The sequence below is a fragment of the Fundulus heteroclitus genome, chromosome 19 (assembly GCF_011125445.2).
Source record: "Fundulus heteroclitus isolate FHET01 chromosome 19, MU-UCD_Fhet_4.1, whole genome shotgun sequence".
Taxonomy (NCBI): Eukaryota; Metazoa; Chordata; class Actinopteri; order Cyprinodontiformes; family Fundulidae; genus Fundulus; species Fundulus heteroclitus.
The window spans coordinates 16,395,394-16,421,231 of NC_046379.1; the positions used below are offsets into that span (position 1 = coordinate 16,395,394).

General features: G+C 38.5%; 1 protein-coding gene across 3 annotated transcripts in view; it reads left to right on the forward strand.

Annotated features, from left to right (window-relative positions):
- eipr1 (EARP complex and GARP complex interacting protein 1) overlaps positions 1 to 25,838 on the forward strand; it is a 123,187-nt gene that overhangs the window by 32,521 nt on the left and 64,828 nt on the right. For all 3 annotated transcript variants that reach the window (XM_021316160.2, XM_012862050.3, XM_036151146.1), the window contains exon 6: positions 10,499 to 10,598. In XM_021316160.2, the coding sequence (XP_021171835.2) occupies positions 10,499 to 10,598 (100 nt within the window). The remainder of the gene's footprint in view (positions 1 to 10,498; positions 10,599 to 25,838) is intronic.

Consider the following 25,838-nt stretch of genomic DNA (forward strand, 5'->3'; position numbering starts at 1 on the left):
ACCTGCATCATCATCAGTATGTGCTTAGCATCAGTGTTGGGCAAGCTACTTGCCAATGTAGTGAGCTAAGCTATCAGTTACTTAACAATAACTTAAGCTTCACTACACAAAAGCTACCACCTATAGAAATATAGCAAGCTAAGTTACACAAATGTGTTAAAAGTAGCTTAACTACATCAGAAGCTACGTTGTACCAACCGAAAATGAGTCTGATACACTGGTTAAAACATTTATTAAAGATCAGCCAAGGACCTAACACAGTATAGACATTGCTTTATGAGCAGCATAATTAAATACAAACTGAAGTAATTACTGCTAGAAATAAAACAAAAAGGTTATTTGCCTAGTACAGTATCCAGTACTCTATGAAACAAACTACTGTTATTAGTACCAAATTAAAGGTAATGTGTAGTGTTCTCACTCTGCTTGTTCACTAAATGTTGAAATTAAATCAAAAGCTAAATAAAATAAACCAGGTCACTTAATAAAGCTGCATTTTCTGTATGCTTTGTATTTTTATTCACATGATAATATTTTCAGAATTAATAATAACATTTCTGTTAAAGATTTAATTTATCTTCTGCACCAAGGGCATAAGTAGGGAGAACAAGCAGAGTGAGTTTTTTGTAATATCAGACTTTATTATTGAACTAAGCAGGATTTAGACAGGATCAGAAAGGAAGGTGCATCTTCTTTCTGCCTTTCCCCAACGATCAGGGACCTCCTGGTTGTGTCTGGTGCTGGAGTGTTCTAATTGGGTAAAACACCTTTAAATCTAGTGGCTGAACACATAAAAGACAACCTCCTGATAATAAAATATGCAAAAAACACCACCAAACGTTATTAACGCCACCGCACGTATTTTATGCGAGTGCGCGTTTTTTACATCACCGCGCGTTCTGGCTGGAAACGCGCGGTGACGTAAAAAACGCGCGCTCGCGTAAAATACGGGTTGGAACTGCGCGTTATTGTACGGACGATAATTTGCCTAATCGGCTTGCCATAAGTTCCACTGCCGTACGCATGCGCATGTTTCGATAGATACAGACAGGAGAGGCAAAGTAAAAGCTCGCGCATGAACATGTCCAACCAACAACTCAGATTGATTGTTCACTCTGAATGTTGTTTCAAAATAGCAAACCTGGTTTCATTTCTTAGTTATGTCCTGGATTTTGTAGCGTTTGTGGACGCTACGTCGCTACTTAATCAAAAAAATAACGTCACTACAGGAAAGTTACTTGATTCATAAAGCAGCGACGCTACGGTCAAGCTACTGGAAATTGTAATTTAACTAATAGCTTCGCTACATGTGGCGGCGCTACTGCCCATCACTGCTTAGCATCAAGTGTACCACCAGTCTAGCCTATTTTATCTTTATTAGCCAAGCAGGTCTTGCAAGCCTCATGTATCTCCCCTTCATCTTTTATTCATGAAGGTTAAACTGCTCTACCGAAATGTAGATATTTCAAGTATCCTTTATTTAAGGCCACTGAAACTGTCCACCATATCCACATTTAGTTTTTCCATTACAACTTGTTGTTCTTCCCTAAAATTAGCTGATGTAGCATTGGCTTAAAATTTTATGCTAATCCTAGACCAGGCAGCTCGAAGGAAAGTTAAAATATTGATCTCATTCTCACTTGGCTCAGACACAAAAGTAAAACAAAGCATTGATGAAGTTAATTATCATGGTTAAATAGGCTGGGGGATGTGTGGAGAGGCCAGAATGAAAAAAAAAAATTGTACAGATACAAAGTGAAAATCACAGTAAAAGTAGTTTTCTTATTGTAAAAGTTATAGGATCACGACACAAACCTGCTGTTACCTTGTTGGTCTGGCCGTTTACTGCCTTCTTGAGCCATCCTTTGTAGCCATGGCATGAGCTTTGTCTTGCCCTTCAGCTTTAGTTGGTTATTTTTCTTAATTCCAATGTCAAACCTGTTTCATAATCCTGTAGCCAAAGATGTTTGGCCACGGTCACTTTTATTCTATTTTTTTCTTGAGTGTGAGGAAAGATTTGTCCTCTTCAGCTGTTAATTTCGAAGCAGTATACCCATGTTTGCAACATAAGTCTGATGTTTCTAACAAAAATGCTCCCTCCATCCCTTTTCTGTGTCACTAACAAGGTTCCAAACATCCGTTTGACATGTTATCATTAAAAAGTAATTTTCTAGCAAGAAAACAATCCATTTGGCAATTATCTGGTCATATTTCTTGGTGATACAGCAATATACGCTATATATATGGGAGGGCATGTCTGGTTTTGAGGGTGGTACTATAGGAAAAGTGTGTTTTTTAATAAAGTATTCCCTTTGAAAAACAAAGGAAAGGCCAATTGTGACTTATTATTGTTTCAAAGCTTTTAGATTTTTAGGCTCTCTGGCTCTGAAATGCAACATTTGGCCTTTAGGTTTAGTAGAATTCAGAAGACAGATTGACAACCCTTTAGTTCTTCAGAAAGTGAACCAGCCACATACTCCATTATACTCTGAAACACGTCTCCTCTTCATCTCAGCTGCTTCTGTGCGTGTGTTATTATTTTTCTCTGGATCTGACTATTGACCGGCCCACATCTCGGATTTTAGTCACGGCTCGATCCTTTTGTCTTACAGTCAGAGCTGCTCGCCATAACTCACTGCCTATGAGAATGAAAATCGATGGTCATTCCGCTTTTTACGCCGCCGTTCATAGTCTACCTCATGATTGCTATCATTTTTAGACGCGCCAATCAGTTAGCGTACTGTAGCAGGTGTCTGTGAGGTAGAGATAAAGATTGGAAGGGAATGAAGAGGAGGAGAGAGAAAAATGAAGAGATGAAACATTTTTTGCTTGTTTTCTGATGATTTTGTTTCTTCATGGACCCTGATAAAAATCTATTTCAGGGTGTTTTGGGGGTTAAAATTAAAACTCTTATTATTTTACTTAGGGGTAGGGGGCAAAGAGGTTAATTATCTGTGTGTTTATGTGTGAAAGGCCAGGCCAGATTGATGGTTGTGGGTGCCACCATCTCAGCATCCTGAGAGCTGTAACCCTCACAAGGGCATCACACTGTGCACATGCAGTCTATATGTGTGTGTTTCTGCTTTGTTGGGCTGTGAATTGGATGCTGTGAAGCCTGCACCCTATGCTGTGCACTATTGGCTTCCCTAGATGGATGGCTTTGGTGTGTCGCCCGCCTCCTCCATTTCTCTACAACACGCACACATACTCATCCTCTCTTGTTCCGATAATACTGGCAGCTTGCACAACTCTGTGCATGTTTGTGTGTGTTCAAAGACAAAGAGTTGGTATTTTTATTTTATTTTTTGTGAGCATGTTTGTCCACCTGCTCCATGTCTGTTTGCATCCACTGTAGCGTGTCTGCCCGTTTAGCTCATGTGCGCCATGCCTCCACTCCCGCTAACAATAACCCTTTCTCCTTCCTCAAAAATCCCCTCATTGTTTGGGTGGGCAAACATTTGAGCCTCTGCTCCGTCGTCAAGCGTGCTCTGAATGAAAATGCTGGCAAAATTTACACCCCGAAATGAAAAAATCATGCCTTTTTTTGTGTGTGGTTTATGTGCTCTCCATGGCGGTTTTTGCCCTCTTATTCCTCCTCGTGCACTTAGTTTCGATTGGGAGCTTTGCCAGTTGACCGAACTGATTCCCGTGGAGCCATTTGAGCCAATCAGAGCGCTGGGGAGGGAATGGTAGAGTGCAAAAAGATTTTTCTAAAGAGGCATGATGGCTATATGTTTGTGGATATTTGGTAATAGGAACATGTCTTGTGTTTTTTAAGCAAAATGCCTTCCTCTTAAAATCGTGTTTTGTAATTGTTTGGGGCTTCTTTTACGGTTCATTTTTTTTTTTTTGCAAAAGTATCTCTGGTTAATGTCATACAAAAGAGTGTATCACAAACTGCATAATACTTTGTGTGTAAACTAAACCTGTTTTTTGTATCAGTGTCCAAATACCACAGTAGTACACAGAGAATAGAGGTTACTTTTATGCATTTTACTGCATGCCACATTATTTCTAGCATATTCTTTTTGTCATGTATTTTTAAAAAATCAAACATTGTAAATTCTTATAATTGGGACAATTATTCCTTTGATTTCCCAGTAAAAACAAAAGCTTTGCTTTTTTTGTAAACCGCACTGAAGGAAGACATTCTAAACCATACTTTGATCATGCATGCAAGCAATTGTTAGACAGGAGGAATGCATCCAAAAATCAGCAAAGACACTGGACGTCTATAACCTTTTAACTTCTCTGGCTATAGGGTCATCTTGGATATGGAAACCACAATGGAAACGAGGACTGTGGTCAGTCAGATCAGTAGTACAAATTGTTGCCAGGTTATCCAGACCAAAAGAAGGAAAACCCATTCTCCATGATAGCATGGGGGTGTGCAATTGCCCTCTGCTAAGCTAATGATTGCAGCATTAATGCAGAAGTGGAAACAGTTATCTTTACATTATCTAAATTATCTTATGTCCATGCTTGCTTAAACAAAGCAGTCTAAAATCCTAACTTGCACATATTCCAATGGCATCACTAATGTAGAGGCAAGAATTTCCTTCATTGTCCCACTGTGGGGAAATTCAGGAATATCCTCGAAATGGTCAGCTCCTTAACGTTTACAAAAAAGGCCGAAGAAACAGGAACACACAACATGTCTTGGTAAATATATGTAAAAATGGAAAACTGAAACAGGCCACGTGCTCTTGCGGCGCAAGCATTAAGATAAAGCTGGACTAGCCTGAGTTTTAAAAACCAAAGCTGATGTGGTTATTGGATACCTTATTACGGGTTTTCAGGTAAAACGGTACTCCCGAAACACCTAATCCCCCGCTACCCTTAAAGGTGCTTAGTCACGTACTATGACTTTATAAATCTCTTTGCAAGTAACTCCCTCTGATTGCATCCAAAAGTTTTCTGATTAAATTATTGCGCTGTGTTGGCTTTTGGGGTCTTTGTTTTTGCTCTGTTTGTTTGTAAAGAAAGCACTTTTGTTTATATTTCCCATAACATGACCACGTGACTGGAGGTACGATATTGTACGCAATGAGTACGCAAAGAGAAGCAATGGAGCCGAGCAAGTCAGCAACACCTAGTGGGGTGCGAAAACCAGTGGAAAAGTCAAAGATCAAGTGTTATTGGATTGGTCTTCAACCATGCCAAGTGGCCACTTTACTGCAAGGCATTGCAGGACGGTCTACTGGCTCTTACAGTAGAGGCGTCAAGTGTCGTCATCTTGCTTTCTGATAGTTCTGCAGTACTGGCGGCAGATGACACAACGATGTTTATGTCTGATTATCAGGCTATAAAAGTACTAAGTAAACACTTTCAGCACGAACACTTGCCGTATGTTTTTTTTATTTGAAGATGCATATATATTTTTTTTATAGTGATAGTACATGTCTTTAATGGCAGAATGTTTTTGTGTTGGGAAGTTTGTTGCATGTACATTCATGTTTGTTTTCTAATTTTGTCTTTTCCATGCCATCTTAACACTATAATATGAAATGATAAATCTTTCAATACATTTGCTTCGGAGAGTTGTTTTACAAAGATAGCAAATTTCCTCTTATACAATGCTGGATCAAATCCAATGTATGTCTTGATCTCTCTAGTGGAGGATTCGGGTACTACAGGCGACGCGTAACTCCAAGTGACTGTGCGAAGCTTCTAAGATACAACGTTTTCATTGACTACTAAGTCTTAATTTATTGTTTTCAGGTTGTAAATTCAAGCTTCTTTATAAAATAAGCCTTCATTGCAGTCATAGGCTGTAATAACATTAAACATTTATAGAAGAACTGTGGTGAAAACGTGTATGCCAATTGAGATGCTTTATATATGCTGATATATTTCATAGGTTGGTGCATAAGTTAGTTTTGAGTTTATTTCTTAATTTTTTAATGCATACTTTAAACACCCAAATAAGAGGCTTTATGGTGGTACAGTTATTGGGACTGGGGGCTCCTTCTGCATCAATAGGTTCACTCTAGCTTCCTCCCCTGTCCAAAACATGGATTTTAGGTTGACTGGCCCCTCTAAATTGCTCTTAGAAGTGAGTGTGTGCGGCCATGGATGTTTGTCCTGTGTGTGTCTCTGTGTTGCCCTGTGTTAGACCGGCAACCTGTCCAATTAAACAAAGCACCTCTCACCCAATGACTGCTGGGGATACACACCTGCGACCCTGCACAGATAAGTGGGTATAGACGGTGGACGGATGGATACCCAAATAAAAGCTGCAATAATTCATTTACACTTGAATATACTGGAAGAAAATATTTCAAGTTCAAAATAGCCTGTTTGTCTCTTGCAAACAGTGAATATAAATGTTTACAATAGTAATGTAACCATTGACAGTTAGACATCTTGTCAAGCGTGTTTGATAAACATTTATATTTTAGGTATAGAGATTCCTGATCATCTTTTATCAGGTTTTAAAAGATGATATCTTTCAGAGCTAACATTGTTGATAGGTAAAATGTTTTATCTATTGCAAACAGTAGTGATAGTTTTGTATGATTGCTAAAATAAAAAGGCAGCTGAAGTCTTCCAGACCTTTTTACAAAAAAGGACTCAACTCTGTTGGATGGAATAGTCTCCTGTATCTGTTCTTGTCTGCAGCAGCGCAGGGGAAAGATGCCCTGTTATTTGCCAAAAAAAAAAAAAACCTCAACCTTCAGTTTTCCTGAATGTACTTTTAGACAGAGTGATTACGTGGACAAACTGGTTTTGTTCTTTTTGTTTGGACTCTCTGGATTTGACCTTCTCGTTAGATAGAAAATCTTCTGTCTGATAACCTTCATACTGTGCTGCAATAATGTAATCTCATTTTTCAGAAGCTCAATTCACAAAATCTTAGCTGGAAAACAAGAAAATGAAGAATACCAGTGCATGTAATACTTGTCATGAATTCCATCTCCATACTTGCAAGGTGTGTTGAGGAGTTCGGTGTTGTGCTTTTGCTGGCCCTGTTAAATCCTATCCAGAAACAGGACAGCCACACCCAATGTGTTTGTCTTGTAGAGGACATACTGGGATTATACTCATGCATGCAAAGCACAGCATAAAAGCATAACAACCCAAAGAGGGAGAGACATATAAAGACAGAGAGAGAGAAATGCATCCCTTTCCTCGACTTAGATGTATGGGACTGTGAAACCCCCGCAGCCCTCCCTGACAGTATTTACATACTGCTCCAGATGCTATCTTGTTGCAGAATTCAAGGTCAAATGCACTTAACTTATAGCGTTTAATAAGAAAGAAAACCGGCGTTAGATACTGCTCTGCAACTGTCTCTGACTCTCTGCCGTCTTGCATAGGATAATTGATACTTTGGGGAAGAATATGATGTTTCAAATCCCAAAGTGGTTTGTGTGTTTTAATTGGCACTAGGGTGTCCTAACGAATGTGTGTTTTCTGTATCGGTGCCAGGCAGGTTTTCGTGTTAGGGGACCCGGCAGCCGTTTGCACATCGACTCATATATTCCTCACGTGTTCGGCACATGTTTTTCAGTTTTTTAAGACTGCGCTGTAGGTGTTGGGTTTGTACTATTTTTGGTTTAATGATCACCGTCAGAGTCACAGTTGGTTCTTACGATGCACTGGGCTGAAGCGTAAGCACTCATTTCGTATTTTACCAGAAGAACCTAATAAGAAAAACACAAATTTCATTCTACTCATTGCACAGAAAGGTTGCCTGACTTTTGTGTGATTTTGTAAATCAAACTGACACCACTGCACAATCCTTCTTTAGGCATTTCACTTTTTGCCTTGCAAACGGATTCAGACTCCTTAAACTTCATATTTTATCATATTGCGTCCAGAACATTCAGCGTGTTTTATTTGAATTTTACATCATAGACAACCACAAACTCCTGCATGATTTGATGTGGAAGAAAACAGATGCAACATTTAAATATTTTTTTTGAGATAACAACCTGAAAAGTGTAGGATCTGATACGTCTAAGTCCACCTGTGTGTAATTTATCTCCTGTAGGAACTAGCTGTTCTTTGATAGTCTGAAAGGGTTCTTAGAGAACTTTATTTTAGCAGTGAATGTCTACATATGTTTATACAGCTGGTTTAAAACAAACCCCCTCTCTGAAATAGAACAAATTGATGCCATCAGATTGCTGCATATGACGTTCTGGCTTCTTAAATCTTTGTTTTGGATCTAATCATGACTGCTTCTTTTTGCTAATAAGATGTCCTTGGGGTTGATCTTTAAGAGGAGTTTTGCTGTAAACATTCTGCGGTCTTCAGAAAAAGAATGGAAGTAGATGTGATGCAGTCCTAAAGGGGAATAAGTTACCATGCTGGGTGTGTTTACGTCTGTGTTTTTGCATTCAGAGTCCATGACTGTTTGCTCCTCAGGAGGGCAGTAAAAGCCGTCCCTCAGCAGGCTTGGATTTACAGCTCTAATAAACACAGCTCCTTTGCCCTCCCTCTACTTCTCCCAATTTCTCCAGCATGCTGCTTTGCCTGTTCTAATGGCGCTATCTATATTTGAAACTTCAGTCCAACAGCGAGCTCTAACTTGGTCATTTGTTTTATCGCTCTCAAACACTCTCACCGTCTCTCAGACATACGCGTTGTTGGGGCTTCTTCAGTTTGACAAATGAGTTAAAGAAAATGGAGTGTCTAATTGATAAACTCCCTAAATAAATGGCATCATTTACAAAACATCTTACGTCTCTGGTTTATAACTATAGCAGAATTAGATGACCAAACCTACAGGTAATCCAAATGTACACTTTATTTAATTCAGACTAAAAAGATCCACATTAAATAAAAACAAAGCATCAGCTTTTTGTTATAACCAGATTTATTTATGGCCCATTTGAAGGTTTCTGACATCACCGACATATGTCAGGGCTCTGAGCTAAAAGAGCTGCTTTCTCTGTAGGATTATTCGCTCTTGTCACTGTTTCTGTCTTTATTTAGCTATACAAACTAAAAGAAACGAAAAAGTACAGATGCGATCCAGTCCTCAGCCAGGGAGCAATGAAAAACACAGCAAGTGGCCCTGCGCTCATAATATATGCTTTAAGTAGAGCACAGTGAGGACTCGCAGCTCCACAAGGCATGCAATAAAGAATCAATACTCTGCAGACGGTTGTATGCAGGGAGCAATCAAAGTAAAGTATGCAGTAAAAGCTATTTTTTAGCCGCGGCGAAGCAACCATGTGTCCCACTCTTGTGCAGCTAGATTGACAGAATTGGGCTGCAAGTTTTGCCAATAAGCAGTTGGTCCTAATCACACACAGCCCGTTTATACAACATAGTCACTTTTATTGCCAATGAATTTTCTTCTCCTACTGTGTAATTAATGAAGACTGCAGCAGGTGACATGCATAACAGCCAGCCATACATATCTGATGTGGAATTATGATTAGGTCTGGGTAAAATAAACATACATATTAGTGCAGATCCCAAGTTGTGTTTCATTAAAGGCTCTGGCTCTTCTTGGGCATTGCCGTTTTCTTCCTATTTTCATTTCATACTTGGAAACAAATGTTTTGTACCCAGATAATAAAACTGTTGGTGTATCACTTTAATTTTTGTAATAAAGTATTTCCATGAACTATGATTGTGGTGTAAATAATTTCATGTGTATATTATAAAAAAACTCTTTCATTTATCTTGGCTATTCTCCATTTGAACCAGTTGATCTGTATAAAATATGACAGAGTACCCCAGGTCAGCCTACTATAACCAGCATGTCAATACATGTACAGGCCACCGTGTCCCCTTAGATTCCATGGAGGTATTTTAGAATTAGAGCAGTTTGATCAATTTGTAAATTTTTGGTAAATTGTTTCATGTATGTTCATTTGCCACTTTGTAGTAATTGGCACTTTTTCTGTCAACATTAAAAACAATAATTTTAATAATTACATTGGTCGCCACCTTTACAACATATCCCTCTGTATTTTAAAATAAAGGATTATCCTTGTTTTTATACCTTTTTAACTGGTGTTGTTGATATTTAAAATTCTTGTAGGCATTGCGCTTTTTTACATTTTGCGTGGTCTGATGATTGATGATCCTAATGCAGCTAAAAAACAAACAAATGGGACATTTCAAAGGGGATTTTATAGGTGTTGTTTCAAAGTCTGAAACAAAAGGCTGAAACATGAATTAGAGCTAAGAAAAGAGCCTAAAACTCCTTTTATTTTGTTGCTATATTTCAATTAGCTGCTGTTGCAAATCATAGAGCCCCAGTTGCAGGTGTTTGTAAATACTGTCTTTTTACAGCCCATTTTGAAAGTTTTTATTGATATTTGTGTAATTTAGAAATAAATGAGGTGCTAATAATAATGTATATAATGTGCATGAAGCCAGCCACTGTGCATGCACTAGGCCTTTACCTTAGTGTAGTAGATCCTTCTGTTACACTGTGTGGATTACATATAAAATTGACCAAACTCTGTGCTCTGCTATGACTCAGGTCTTCTAGGTGTTTATAAGCTACATGTGTGTCCTTGTGCATTTGCAGCGTGCTGTGGGAGCCCATGGGGGATGGCAAGCGTGTGATTTCACTGGCTGATAACCATGCGCTGCTCTGGGACCTGCAGCAGAGCTCCACACAAGCCACGGTATGAAATGCACACAAATTGTAAATCACATTCACACGCGCACACCAGTTCACACAATACCAGGCTTATCAGTCGAAACCCTTTTTTTTTTTTCTTCTTTCCTTTCTTGGTTTTATCTCACACATCCTTTCTCTGACACATCTGCTTAAAGTAAACACACATGTTCATGTAAAGCATCTGCAATGATCCAAGTTAGAGCTCCTGTAATGTTTTTGTGCCCACTTCTATCCCACATTGATAGCAGACCTGGGTAATAACTGAGAAATCAGTTCATATCTGCCCAAATCACCTGACGTGTGATTCATTTCACTCTACATTGTTTTTTTATTTTTTCATTTAAAACATTCAGAAACTGCCAGTGTGTTTTTTTTAATAGAATATTTAGCTTTTTGACTCTATTACATATAATGTGGTGAAATCATGCTGTGCAGCAGCAACAGCCATCCTTATAAGACCTGGTGAGGAGCTTGAACAAAACAGGTTATAAACTTTGCCTCTTGGTACACAACGGTACTTTATGCTAAATAAAGGTACTTTAACTTGTATAGTTATAAAATGCTACTCAGGAATGAAATAGATTTAAATGAACCTTAAGCCAGAATTCAACCAGCACCAATGCATCTAAGTCACCTGAGGTTTCATTAGTCGGGACTTCACAGTACTCTGTAAAACCAGAAAAAAAAACAGAAACTTCACAACTTATTTAGATTTTTATTGAGTGTCGCCTCAATGTGAACTGGAAGGGAAGTTATATTAGGGCTGGTCGATTATAGAAAAAAAGCTTATAGATAAAATAGAAGTCATATTGATCCATATTGATAATTATCAGCAAAATTCAAAGTGCAGCCTGGGCCGTTTGATGCTGTTGCTTAACGACCTATATTAGGTTAAAAAAACAACACACAAACACTGAATTCAAACTCAACCCTTTTTTCACCCAACTTTTTAACAAAGCTTTTTAAATAAAAAAGTTTTTAAAAAAAGTGCTCTCTGAAGTCTTTGAAGGGGCGGAGCTTGGTGACATAGCGTTCCTAGTTCTGCGTTTGTGATTGGTTGGGAGGAATAATGACTGTAGTATTAGCCTACATGATATGCTAGAATGCAAAAGAAAGGAAACTGTTCTATTGAACTTTTCATTTACCCTTTTTTTCCTATCGGCACCACATGTCTATCAATTGACATATATTTTTATTCAGTTATTCAATAAGTTATACATGGCTTCTAAATTTGTGGGCAGTTTTAGCGTTTTTATCCATCCACTTTGTCTACCGGCTTGGCACATCTACAGACAAAAAATTATGTCCAGTCTTTACAAAACTGGAAAAAAAAAGCTTAGTCAGGCTGGAAGGGAAACATTTGTGAACATAAAACTATAATTTAGTTCTGGACTTTGACTAGGCCCTTCCCAGAGATGGGCATGCTTTAAAAAAAAATTCTATTAATCCCATTCATTTTGGACGGTGAACCTTCGCCCCAGTCTTGGGGGTTGCTGATTTCTGACTGGTGCTGCTCCAGTATTGACTTTCATTTATCTCCATTTATCTTCTCATCAACTCTGACCAGCTTCTCTGTCCCTGCTGAAGAACCCCCCCCCCCCCCCCACACCCACCCCCTTCCATATCATGATGCCCCCATCATCACCATCATAGTGGAAATGGTGATGTGCAGTGTTAGCGTTCCTCCACATAGATGTTTGCCTTGGATTTAGGTTAAAACATGTTTTAAATGTAGGCTGATACGTTCAGATTTTAGTGTCATCTGTAAACTGCAAGAACCTCTGACTTTTTTCAACAATGGCTTTTCTTTCTTGCAAAGCCTGACACTGGACTTCCTTTCTCATATTGGTCGATCATTTTTCTTTGTTTTATTTTTGTCCAGTCACATCTGGTTTTATTTCTCCTGTCACTAAAATATTCTGGGGTTATTGTTAGTTTTAACAGCATATAATTAACTAGGTGTGTGCAGGGGTGGCAGTTGCTGTTGTTTGTACGGTGGGCTAACAGATTTATAATAAAACGCCACAAGACTGGATTTCAACACAAGAACCATCTGAAATTTGAAATAAAGAAAACCTGCTTTAAAGCTACATTATGTCCCTTTTAAGCAGAAAAACTAACCCCCATCAAAAATCATGCTATCAGTGGATTAGGTTTTGAAATATAATCCATTTTCCAATCCAATTAAAACCTACTTTATATCAATAAAAACATAACAGTCTAAACACAACATTTGTAAACTTGGAATAGTTTCTACAAATGTGATAAAATGAGCAAAAGTTCAAAGGTGTGAATAATTCTTATATGCCCTGTATTTATTTTGATATGCACTGTATGTTTTGTCTAAAAATAAACAGAAAGAAATGATGTTGGCCAAATGCTAATCTGGGGGCAGTAGAAGTTCATGATGAAAGCGTTATGAGACTGAAATAAGAGGAACAAACCCCAAATATTGCTCAACCATGCCTGTTAGACTCACCCCTAGTTGGCAGAAATGCACATTAATGACCCTAATACGCAGAAAAAAAACATGTAACTAAATTGAGTGTAAATACTTGTGGTCAATTTGCCTACGGTTGTGTCCTTCGTAATGCAAGGTGAAGAGGCTCTTCACTGTAAATTCACCGTCTCCAACTTGCCAGCTTTGCACTTAGAAGGGCCATTATGTGTATTCAAAGCCACAAAATAATGGCGTGTGTCATGTGCGAATGCATTTGGGGAAGAAGTAATCGAGTTGTGATGTGTCAGCCGGCTTTCATGGGTGTGTGTGTGCGTATATTTGTGCTGATCCATTAGAAGCCAGATGTGATGAGGAATATGAAGTGCATGACTCATTAGTGGTTTATGTAGATTCACATAAAGGGCAACAAGTTCACACACAAGCACAAGTCAGTCTTGGAGTCTAAAAGTCTGTTGGAGCTCTTCTTTCGCAGTTCAGATAAATGGAAGTCCATGACCTCTCACTCTATCAGAATATTTGCCGGGACTAATTATGCCATTTTAGGTTGTTTCATCATAAAAAATACACAAAAGCTAGTTTTTTTATTTTATTTTTATTTTCTCTTAATCAGTTTGTGCCAAAACTGAAATAAATAAAAAATTTTTATGGGTTTATTATAAAATTTTCCCAGTAACCACTTTTACAAGAGATACAGGTTTTTAAAAAGACTAATAAAAAAACAACTGAAATCCAATTGGATAATTTGTGTTTACATTGATTTCAATGATGCTAATTCTTAGCATTAACACTAGTGGATATGAACAATGAGCTGCTGCTGTCACTAATAAAAAAAAAGAATTTTATGCTTTTTTATTATTAGAAATGTTATTAGGCTCCAAACTGAGAACATTTGTCTCCGTTTTCAAAAAATCTTTTGGGGAAATAAATTTGATCGCTTAAGCACCCCACTTGGAATTTTTCATAATTTATTTCCCTTTTATTTCCACCATCACCGTGTCTATTATAGACCACCAGTAGGTAGCGATATATGAGAAAATATCTCATATGACTTTAGACAGGACAAAGTGTTCCAAAAACTTAATCTGTCATCTGCTTCTCTAAACAGGTAGCTGTTGAGAGTTAGCCTGTAAATCTTACAGAAGGAAAGGAAAAGAAAAATACAAGCCCTTCTTTAATATTATGGAGAGACTTATCAAAAAGTCTTGGTAGAAAGTGAAAAACAGGGTCATTAAAAATGTGCTGTAAATTTGGAATCAAACAAATGGAGAAAAAAAGCACAACTTAAAAGTCCTTAGTGGCTGGAAAACATCTGTGAATTCTCAACATGAGATAGGACTCGTTAGGGCTGCACGATATAAAAACAGTGTTGTTTTTGGCAGCCATCTTAGTTTTAGTCTTGGTTCTAGTCTTCAGGACGAAAATTATTGTTAGTTTTAGTCACATTTTAGTCATTACTAAACAAAATAGTGTTAGTCCAGTTTAGTCGATTAAAATTCAAAAAGGTTTTAGTCTAGTTTTAGTCAGTCTTGTCTTGCCGTCTTGTCAGTCTTGCAATTCATAAAGCAACAGTTAACCTCAACAATTTTGAATAATAACCAGATTCCTTACCAGACTGACAGCTTTTTTTTTAACAATTAAATAACTTAAACAAGTGATATAAATGAATGAATGAATGATGATGAAATAATTTATTTAATATGTTTTGTGACAGTTTGTATTCAGAAGTTTTAATAAAAGAGTGAAGTATTTTAAGTATCGTTTATTTATTTATTTTGTATTAATACATAACTTCACTGTATTCGCTTATACTATTTGTGTCAATAATCTTCTAGAATAGGTTATTCTGCGTGGTGGATGAGGGGGCCCCCAAATCCTATTCTGCTTCGGGCCCCCAAAAGGCTTGGGCCGGCGCTGCACAGGAGGGAAGTGGGGAGAGCGGCTGCCAGATAAATCCTTCATTCAGAACCAGTCATGGCTGCACGCTGGCAGCAAAACTGTTCTGCTAACCAGATCCAGCCTAAAAAGCCTCTTATTCTGTTTATAAGTTTCGTTCTTATAAACAGGCTTGCTGCCTTCGCTTAAATTCAGTTGCGCAAAATTACGTTACATGTAATTTAGGTGCACACTTTAAGGGTCATTTTAAGGAACTTGTAACAGCGGGGGCTTCAGCTCAGATCCGTCATTCCTCCTGTTTCCTCTAAAGGAGCCCTTTACAGTCTTTAGTTATGCATTTTTCTCACCACACAGCGCACCAATCGGGGAAAAATCTGCCCACCTCACCGCCGCAATCCACTATCATTAAGTATAAATTATGCTGATACCAGACGTTACCACGTTTTTTTTTTTCCACCGTCACTTAGCGAAAAAAGGAGGATGTACAGTTAATCATCGCATCCCTGGATCCCCTCACGTCAACCCTGGAGGCTAAACCGAAGGCATTTATCTTATCTATCTCGTTGCCACGCATTAGTAACGGGTGGCCACTACTTAACATCCTGTAAAAAATAAAATAAAAAAATCTGTCCATGACACCAGATGGGCTCCGTAGGTTGTCGCTACTGCCATGGTCCTTCAATCTGGTCCTGCAGAATATGCGCCGCTGCATGCCAGGTGGTGGGCGTGACCAAACAGGACACAGCAGCAGGGCTGATACTTCTTAGCTTGTAACAAATAGATTACAGCACAATAGGCAAAAAAGTGATGCATTTTAAACGTCCAACAAACCATCCACTAATGTTTTCGTCATGTCCTGTCAACGAAAACTCACACCCACAACTCGTCATGTTTTCGTCATCAAAGATCCATGTTTATCTCATCAGTCTTCGTTATCGTTTTGAAAAAAAGGGCGTCAACCAAATAATTTCGTCATCGCCATCGTTGACGAAAACAACACTGTATAGAAAAAAAGGCAAATTAATAAAATAATCATATTGGTCGATATCAATAATTATAAAAAAAATTGGAGGCGGAGCATTCCTGGGTCTGCGTTTCTGATTGGTTGTTAGGAAGTAAAGCATTTACTTGATTGGCTAGAATGCAAAAGGAAGGAAAACTGTTCTTCTATTTAACTTTTTTTGACCCTTTTATTTCTATATCACACCACAACATCTATCGATTGATATATATTATTGAATTATTGTCTGGCCCTAGAACTCATCACTACGGCCAAACATAAAATGTTACATTCAATACAGACCAGTTGCTCTTACATGTCCAGCAATGCTTTGTCAGCAACATTCCATTAATATTGTAGTAAATCTTCACCTTAGGAGAAAGGAGTGTTTGATATGTTTACTTTTGTTGCTTGTTATATTTATTTGATTATTTAGTCACAATCTTATTGTACAGTCATTTGCAAAAAAAAAAAAAGTCCTTTCTGCTTTCCAATATAGCTCAAGTTTGGTCAGGTTACATAAGGAGTGTTTGTGAAGATTGCTTTTCATTTATTACCACACATTTCAAATCAATTTAGGTCTGGACTTTGACTTGATCATCCTACCACAATAGCTTGCTTTGATCTGAACTATTTTGTTTAAGGTTTTTGTTATTAACCTGCAAGAAGGTGTTCCTCCTTGCTCCCCCATGAAGGCTAGATTTGTAGTGCGCAAAACTAATAGTTTTCCTATCCACAGATTTTTAACGCGGTAACACATGAGTTGTGGATTTCTGCAGCTCCTCCAGAGTAACTCTGGGTCTTGAAGCTGCCTCTATGATTGATACTCTCCTTACCCTGCTGGTCAGTTTAGGCAGACAGTCATGTTAAAGTAGATACTGAGCGATATTGGTTTATACATTTATCAGTGCTAGATTAAAAGCTTGCTTTAAAAACTAGCTCTGCTTTAAACATCTCCACAGCTGCATGACATACCTGCTTTTGTACAAATAAGGTGACTTTTCAAGGCAACATGTTGCACTGGATTTTATTTAATAGTATGAGAGTAAAATACACATGCAGGGAGACTTGTCAGATCTTTGTGAAGATCAGAAAACGTCTTAACTCTTTATATTAAGAAAATTTCTTTAATTCCACTTCAGTTATGTGCTACTTTCTGTCGATCTATTCCATAAAATCCTATTAAAATATATACACAGTTGTCAACTTCACAGGACCAGATATTGCTAAATATTTGCTAAATATTCAGGAGGATAAATGTGCAAGGATGTGTCTACAATGTAATCTCTCCTTAATTGTAACCTTGTCTTGTTAAAAGAAAATAAGAAATGTTTTTTAAATGGCAGACACTAGTGTGCGTTATTGAGGACAATATAAGAATATTTAAATTTTTTTGGTAGTAGCTATTGTATACTACTTTACTTTAACTGGAAATTAAATGTTTTTGAATGCCTCAACCTAAACTAAGTGAAGGAAAAGCCATAAAGTATCTGTAGAGTGTTGTGGTTTAGAAAGAAAAGACATCACCTGTAGAGATCCTCTTTACCTTTTAAAGAATTCTACTTTTATGACTGAATGTATTATTCTGTCATTAAATCAAGCTGTCATCTACAGAAATCCTACACCAAACAGGATTTACAGAAATTGTTTGTTTTTGGATATATATGAGTTAGGATTTTAAGCTAATGGTTGACTTTGTGGGAAGCATTTGATAAAGCAAATTACTACCAATACTTCTTAGAAAATGGAAAAGTGATAAATCGTTCTAACTATATATTCAGAGTGGTATGATGGCATGGCTCTGTGGTGCCTTGCAGGCTTGGGTTAATTCAACCAGTTCTAAAAAAAAAAAAAAAAAAGATAACTAGATTGTTATTGAATATATTTTATATTTTCAGACGGTAAAGGCATAGCATTATTCAGTAGATTTAAGACGGCATCAACAAGTACATTCAGAAAGGACATCATGCTAAAATACCCAAGGGGGAAACCAGTTAATCAGTCACTAAACTCATTTGTCAATATTTAATATGCTGATAGCAGATGGACAGAATGAGTTCTTAAATCAGTTTAATTTGCAGCTTGGCTTCCTAAATCTCACTGCTGATTGCAAAGCATCAAACTCTGGAACAAAAAATGACTTTGCACATCTGTCTCCTGTAACGGGTGCAAAGGAGCATGATGGATCTAGGAGAGAACAAAACACCCGTAGCCACATTTATAAAACTTGCATACATACAATATGGGGCCTGAGACTTGCATACGTCACTTTCCACGCAAAAGGAGGGATCTATACAAAAAAAAAAAAAATTTGATGGGAAACTGTGCGGTCCTCAAGGCAACTCTGACCCATCCATGCGCTAGTTTTGGAGACAGGGAAATTGGCGACACAAAGGTAAAGTAGTGAATTGCAACCAGACTTCATAATGATTCCTCCCAGACATTCAATTTCACTCCATATCAGACTTTAATCATAGATCGATTTTATCGTAAGGATTTAAAACCACAGTGTTATCCAGGCAAGCGCTTGTGACACTTAACTATACATAAGGACCTTTCAAATGAATGAAAAATGCCCATAAGCCATCTTAAATTTTAAATAAACGTTTAACATTTTATCAGGGTTTTCTACCATCACATTCCTCTCCTCGATGATCACCAGGGTGATGTATGCCACAGATTAACAGATAAATTGTGAGAAGGTACGAGGGGATTACTTTAATTATTATAAACAGTTGAGTAAACTCATGCAGTGATGCACAGTGGATGGCACTGCTGGAAGACCCTGTAAAAGGGAGAATCAGGAATGAACGTGGTTTCAGGGATCAAAGACTTCCTGGTTAATGATGATGACTGGCCAAGATGCGGCTTTAGACTCCAAGCATTGCATTCTGCTATAAGTTACAGCGCACAGTGGCTATACCCCCTTCCCCCCAGGTCCTGTATCCTAACCCGCTCACCAAATCCCAGAGCACAGAGGAGGTGCACTTACTGCTCACACCGATGCAGTGCTCAGCTTTGCGTCAGCTTCCTAAAATGCTCTTTACAGTGTGTTTCTTTTTCTTTCCTTCTTTTTTTTTGGGGGGGGGGGGTATTCTTTATTATCGTGGGGAAGCCTCTCATTCCTTCTGGTCTCCCTCCCGCCTCAGATTGTCGATTTTGAACACAAAGCCTGAGGAGTTTCAACACGGAGCATGATAAATAATTATTTAAGTGCCATGCATTCAGGCTCTCTAGGCATGTAATATATTTGGTGGGACTTGATGATGGTAAACTTTTAGGAGGTAAAGAGGTGGTAAGGTGATAAAGTCATTAAGAGACTGCAGCTAAGTGTTTTCAATGCCAAAACAGGAGACAAAACAACTGTTTTATTGAGATGGAAGGAATGAGTATTATTTCATTAGATGCATTAGATAGCATACTCAATATTTAGGGCATAAATGTAGCTAAATTGGGGTCATAAAGTTTGCTTGCTCTAAACGAGGCGTGTCCAAAGTGAAGCCATCTGCGGCCCACGTACTGATTTTGTGCGGCCCCTCCGCTATATTTCAAAAAGCATCTGAACCATCAGCACAAGTTGCTGATGCAGAAGGAAACCTTTTTAATTTTTTATTTCGGCAAAATTATTACAGACTGGCAAAAATCTTACAATTGAAAATTTTACAATACAAGGTAAAATACAAACCTTTAATCTTTTAATAACCACACATTCTCTATTTTCTTTAAATTCATAGTAAATCACATCTATCAAATGACTTTGACTCAAGTGCAGCCTCTTGTACATTAAAATCGGCTTTGAATTAATTTGAGATTAGCTAAACACAGTATGTTTTCAAAGAAATACTGACCCAAATTCTGTTCTTATATTGCTAGACAAAAAATAATAGTTTTTTTTATCAAGCCCATTATAACTTACATACTGGATGATGATCTTTTAATAAGGCAATTGAGCAAAACAGTTTTTTCAACTTCTGGATCTACAATGATTTACACATCCCTCTCCTACAAAAAATCTGAGTAACTTGTTTGTTTAAAAGGATCATATTTGTAGAGCAAGTAAAATAAATCACAATATAATTTTTTGGTTATTTTTATTATTATTCATTGTTCATTCATTCAATGACTTATGATTTGACAATTTCGGCCCATGCGCTGAACCCAAAGTAGGAATTGATTTATTTTAACTCAAATATCATTACCACAAAATTAACCAATATTTTCACATATTGAATCTTTTTCTAGTATCATGCAGCCCTAGTTCTGACTGTAAAAACTAGTTTAGCCTTACTAGGTTTTGAGCATGAGACTGTTTAGTTTGGACATTACATGTTGCGGTAATAAATTATTATTAAAAGTTTAAAAATATGTTTGAGTTTTAATATGTAAATGCATCACACTATGTGTTGTAAAAAGTAATCTGCCATCTAGCGTTTTATTCCTTTTCCCTTAGCTCCACTCATCCATCTAAAGAAATATGACCATTGCTATCATCTGAGCATTGTCTTTTGATGCTTTGAGTTTCTGGTTTTCACAAGTAGAGTTTACCATTATGGTGCCTTCACACCAAACATGTTTTGAGTCTCAAAAAGAAGTCCAACGCCTTAACTTGGACACACAAGGCAAAGTGTAGGGTCGTTGGGAGTTGCTACCCTATTCTTCTACTCAAATGCGGGGAATTATTTGCCGCGTTAAAAGTTTTGATAATTAGCCGAGATCCCAACTTCCATGCTAATTCTCCTCCTGGCAAGGTTCTTATTGTCTCTGTAGCGAATGCTTTACTGATCATGGATAATAGGAGGGGCACAAACAATGAAGATGAGTTTGTCCTCCATTGTTGACTTCCCCGCTATTCATGGTTCTTCCATCCTGTTGGAAGATCTGCAACTACTTTACATAGAGGGGTCTTTCTCTTCGGTTGACGCTCCCCATCCTGCTGCAAAAGTTCAGATTTTCCAACTCTAGGGTCTGCTGCTTCAGTCGCTCAGATGCTTCAAAGCTAAAAAAGCTCCACTCCTGAAGGTCGAAACGCGCTGCGGGACCTCTCAACGTTCCTAGAGGCACGTCCACCATAGACTATGCATGTAATCCAGATGCCCCTGACACTCAGAACGCATTTGGTGTGAATGCAGAATTGGAGTTAACCCTGCTTGAGTACAGTGGTTGAACTTTCTGTGATAGAACACCACTATGTGTAAACTAATTGTAAGGTGGAAGGAAAGTGATATGTGATTTTATATTATTTCAAATAAAATCTGAAATGTGTGGCGTGTTCTTTGTATTCATTACTCAGATATTCTTAAGTAAAATCTAGTGCAACCAATTGCCTTCTAAAGAAACCTAATTGGTAAATGGAGTACATCTGTGACAGTGGCGCAGAGGTTCGTCCTGCAATTGTTGCCGGTTCGATCACCCGCTCTGACTGTGTCGTTATGTCCTTGGGCAAGACTCTTCACCTGCGTTGCCTGCTGGCGGTGGTCAGAGGGCCCGGTGGCGCCGGTGTATGGCAGCCTCGTCTCTGTCAGCCTGCCCCAGGGCAGCTGTAGCTACTAACATAGCTCACCATTGTCAGCATGTGAATGTGTGTGTTTGGATGGGTGAATGACTAAACTGTAGTGTGAAGTGCTTTGGAGGTCGTCAAGACTAGTTAAAGTGCTATTACAAGCCATTTACCATTTAACTTTGTGTTAGTATAAATACAGCTGTTCTATGGAGGCCTAAGAAATGTGTTAGAGAAAGATTTTGAAAAAAACCCACATCAGACAAGTCAAGTAGACAGTTGAGGAGAAGTTAAAAGCAGAGTTAGAACATTTTGCAGAATACTGTTCAATCTATCATCCAAAAATGGTGAGGGCATGGTAAGTCAGCAATCCTACCAAGATGTAGCTACCTAAACTGACAAGCTGGGCAAGAAAACGTGACAGAGAAGCAACCAAGAGGTCCATGGTAACTCTGGAGGAGTTGCACAGATCCAGAGTTCAGGTGGGAGAAACTGTCGACAGCCCAACTATTAGTCATATCCTTCACAAATCTGACCTCTATGTAAGAATTTTTAAAAAGCCATTGTTTAAAGAAAACCATAACAAGTATTTTCCCCTTTGTCAGGAGTCATGTAGAGGACACAGCAGAAAAAGTCAAGAGAAGAATAAAATTGCCTACAAGTGAAATGAGACATGTGAAAGAAAACTTAACACTGCACATCAGCTTAAACACACCAATCCCATGCTCAAACATATTGGTGGCAACATCATGCTGCGGGATGCCTATTCTTTCTTCAGCAGAATACAAAAACCGATAGAAAGATGGACGGAGCTTAATACTGGACAATCATGGAGGAAAATATGTTTCTCCTGCAGGACATAAACCTAAATATACATCCAGAGCTAGAATATAAATGATTTAGCTCAATAATGTATCAGGATGGCCTAGTCAAGGTACAGATCTAAATTGGAATCAGAAGAATCAAAAAAATCCAATAGATTATCAATATCGAGAATTGAAAATGTACCCTAGCACACTCACTATTCTATCCGAGTCAGCTTTAGCTATTATGAAAATAAAAATGGCCAAAAATGTTAGTTTCTATATGTGCACAGCTGGTGGAGGCTCACCCCACAATACTTAGAGCTCTACCTGTAACAAAAGGTATTTAAACATTGGACTGACTAGAGCTGAAATCATGTCAAATTTTCCCTTTGAGTTCTGCTACATGGCATCCCGATAAAATAGACCAAACTATGAGGCTGTAATGTGACAAAAAGGAAAAAAAGAAAAAGTTGGTAATAATCTGCAAGGCACTGTGGCTGTGACTCCAGCATATAAACGAGCCGACCACAGAGGTGATCCACGTCTATAAAACAGACACTGAACAGAACAATTACAATTCCTGCTTTGATGTAAACAGGGATACATGGGAATGAATGTGCCTTGTAAGACATATGTTGAGAAGGAGGGAGCAGGGAGGAGGAAGGAAAAAGGGGCCGATAAAGGATCCTGCTGATTGCAAAAATAAAGATAAGAAAGGAGGAAGACTGAGCTGGGATAAGGAAAGAGTGCGGACGTGATGAGAAGAAGGGGAACGTAAAAAAAGGAGGGAGAGCTAGGCAGCCAAGACGAATTCCTTCACTGCTGATGAGAATGCTAATCTTCTTACCTCCCTCCCTCCCTGCTTCCTTTTTCATCCCACTCCTCTCCTCTTCAGTCTGTCAGATGGTGATGTGTTCATCTCTAGTCATGTCCAGCGCAGCATGGACGTGCGAGTCTCTCTCTCTCTCTCTCTCTCTCTCTCTCTCTCTCTCTCTCTCTTGCGCTCTCTCGCGCTCTCTCTCGGGCCTAGCCTGGATTAGTGGCTCTGTGAGTTGGATGTGGGTGTGTGTATGCATTTATAAGAGAGGATTGTGGGTTTTAGGCATACCAGTGTGCATTGTTTCTGTGCTCACGTGTGGTTGCAGCGCTCATCGGTTAGATTTGCCGGTGGAATTGAGGACACCTACACACCTTGTCCTACACATCTGCTCTCATACAAGCTAGTGCGCACACACTAAACCATTGGAGTGTGAAGAAAGCATGACTGCCTGGTGATTTGATAGAAGGCTCTGCATTAGAGCTTCCTAAATGAATGCGTCCCCTAGTGTTGTGTGTACTGCCTTGTTAAGGCCCCTAATTTGGTTAGCACACTAATAAAGCTGGGAAGCTGGGATGCACGAAGCTCCAGCTTTGCCGTTTAACCATTAGTGCATCAAGATTCCTGCAGAGATTTTTTTTATACTAATGTTTAAAAAAGCTCCTGTTCTCTAAGGAGGAGAAGGGAGCAGTTGCTTCTCTGTAGGATACAGGTCCCAGCTTTCTTTAAGGGACTTTAAACAAAGACGTTTAGGTATGTCCATGCACTTGTCCTTTGACATCCTACAACCATATTCATAGATAGTGTTTTTGCTAAAAACAAACCTCAAGCTGGTTAGTCCTTTTGTAATTACTAGACTAGCTACACATTTATTGCCCTCTTTTTAATGGGTTAAACAGTAGGTTTAAATATATGCTTGCATCTTGGTAGTTGTCTTTAACAGATCTCCATGTTGTCATTTCTGCTTCTTTTGAACAGTATAGTAGGGGTTTTCTTAATACAGACCCCTGGAATAACGTAACATGCTTTGATCAATGTCCCAACTAATCTTTAAAAGTTTGGGTTTATAATGTTTCATTGCAGATTATAAATTAAATGTTTTACACTAAAGCAAAAGCCACCCAGTTGACTGAGAGCATGCTATTCATGCACTGGACTTACATTAGTTGTTCCTACCGTCCTTGGAAGTTTGGAGTAAGGAAAAATATGTGACTTAAGTGTTTTTGTTAAAGCCCCAGTGTGTGAGATTTTCACACTGGTGCACGATCTAGATGTGTGCTAAATGAATTACAAGTAATCTCGCCGTTAAGAGCGTAATAACTACTACAGAAGCCACGAAGTGTCATAAATGTGACAGTGTAAACATGTCTTCCATGTATTAGCTACGACTAATAGCTACGGTCATCGTGTGAAATGGTTTTTGGCAATGTTGCCATGTTTGCTTGTTTTTTTTCCAAAGTCGCTTGTAAATTCGGTGAATTTTTTTTGGCTTGTTCCTGAACATGCAGTCGCTTATTTGGGCTCTAAAAAAGCGACTATAAACACAAGCAAAAGACCTGGTCTTGCTGCTGGACTACAGACCCTGAACTGGCAGATATCCCTCCGCCCCTCTCCGTACACTCATACTAGAGGGAAAGGGAGACGAACAACCGAGCCACCTCTGCCTGCAGGGAGGACAGAGTAGCTGCAGGACCACAAAGCCCGTTTCTAACATAATACAAAAAATAAACTTCACTGTTACATTGATTAAACTTACCTGCTGTCCAGCAGAAAGCCTGCAACCTCCTATCCGTTTTCAATCCGTGCTCCCTCATGAATTATCTCCGCCTGGTAATGATAGCCAATAAAGCCTCTCATTTCTCCCGGTTATTACTTCTTTTTTTTCTTGGTTAATTTCTCTTCCATCTCGCTGGGCAAACAGAATGGATAGTCCTTCATTTCAACTGAAAACAGCTAATAGAATGATCTATGGTTGTCTTTGCTTGTTTTCCACCGACAGCACGTCTTCATATAGAAGACAGATAGGGAAAACGCATATGGCTGACAGTTTGGCCCCTCTTGGCTACTGAAATCAGAACTAGCAACGCAACATGGCACCTCCCAGTGAGTACACCAACAGCTATGTATTTATGAACTACTAGTTCTAAGTTAAGAGAACGCTTTCATTTATGATTTGGTATTACACTTGGCCAGAATATGTATTTATTAAAGCAATACTTTATTTTTGCTAATTAAAAGCAAAATTCGTTACACACGCTCCCTTTAAAGGTATAGTGATTTTTCTATAAATGTAGGTAAGAAATGCCCATCCCTATTTAATAACTGCACATGCGCAAGACCATCCTACCTGCTCTTCCGCTCCTCAGGGGGATCGCGTGAAAGAATCTCTCAAATACACTCTGGTCTTATTTATTTCTTGTTAGGCCTTCCTCTTCTTCTCATAAACTTGTCAGACAGTTTGCTTCTTGGAACTCTCAGCGGTTTTTCAAAGCATACAGTGAGAGCAGCGGACTACAATGACTGATGAACCCGAAGCTCAGCGGATACATAAATACTAGAAGTGTCCATGAGCAGCAAGAGGAAACTAGCAAGAAACATGCATGATTATTGGCTTTACGTGAGCATGTCACAATGATTGGCATGTGGGACAACCAATAGATAAAATTATCCCCCTTGAACTCAAAGCTGAAAAAAAAATGTTCACTATATCTTTAAAGTATGATGGTCCATCCATTCACATTCATCCATCCATATCCACCGGTCTGTATAT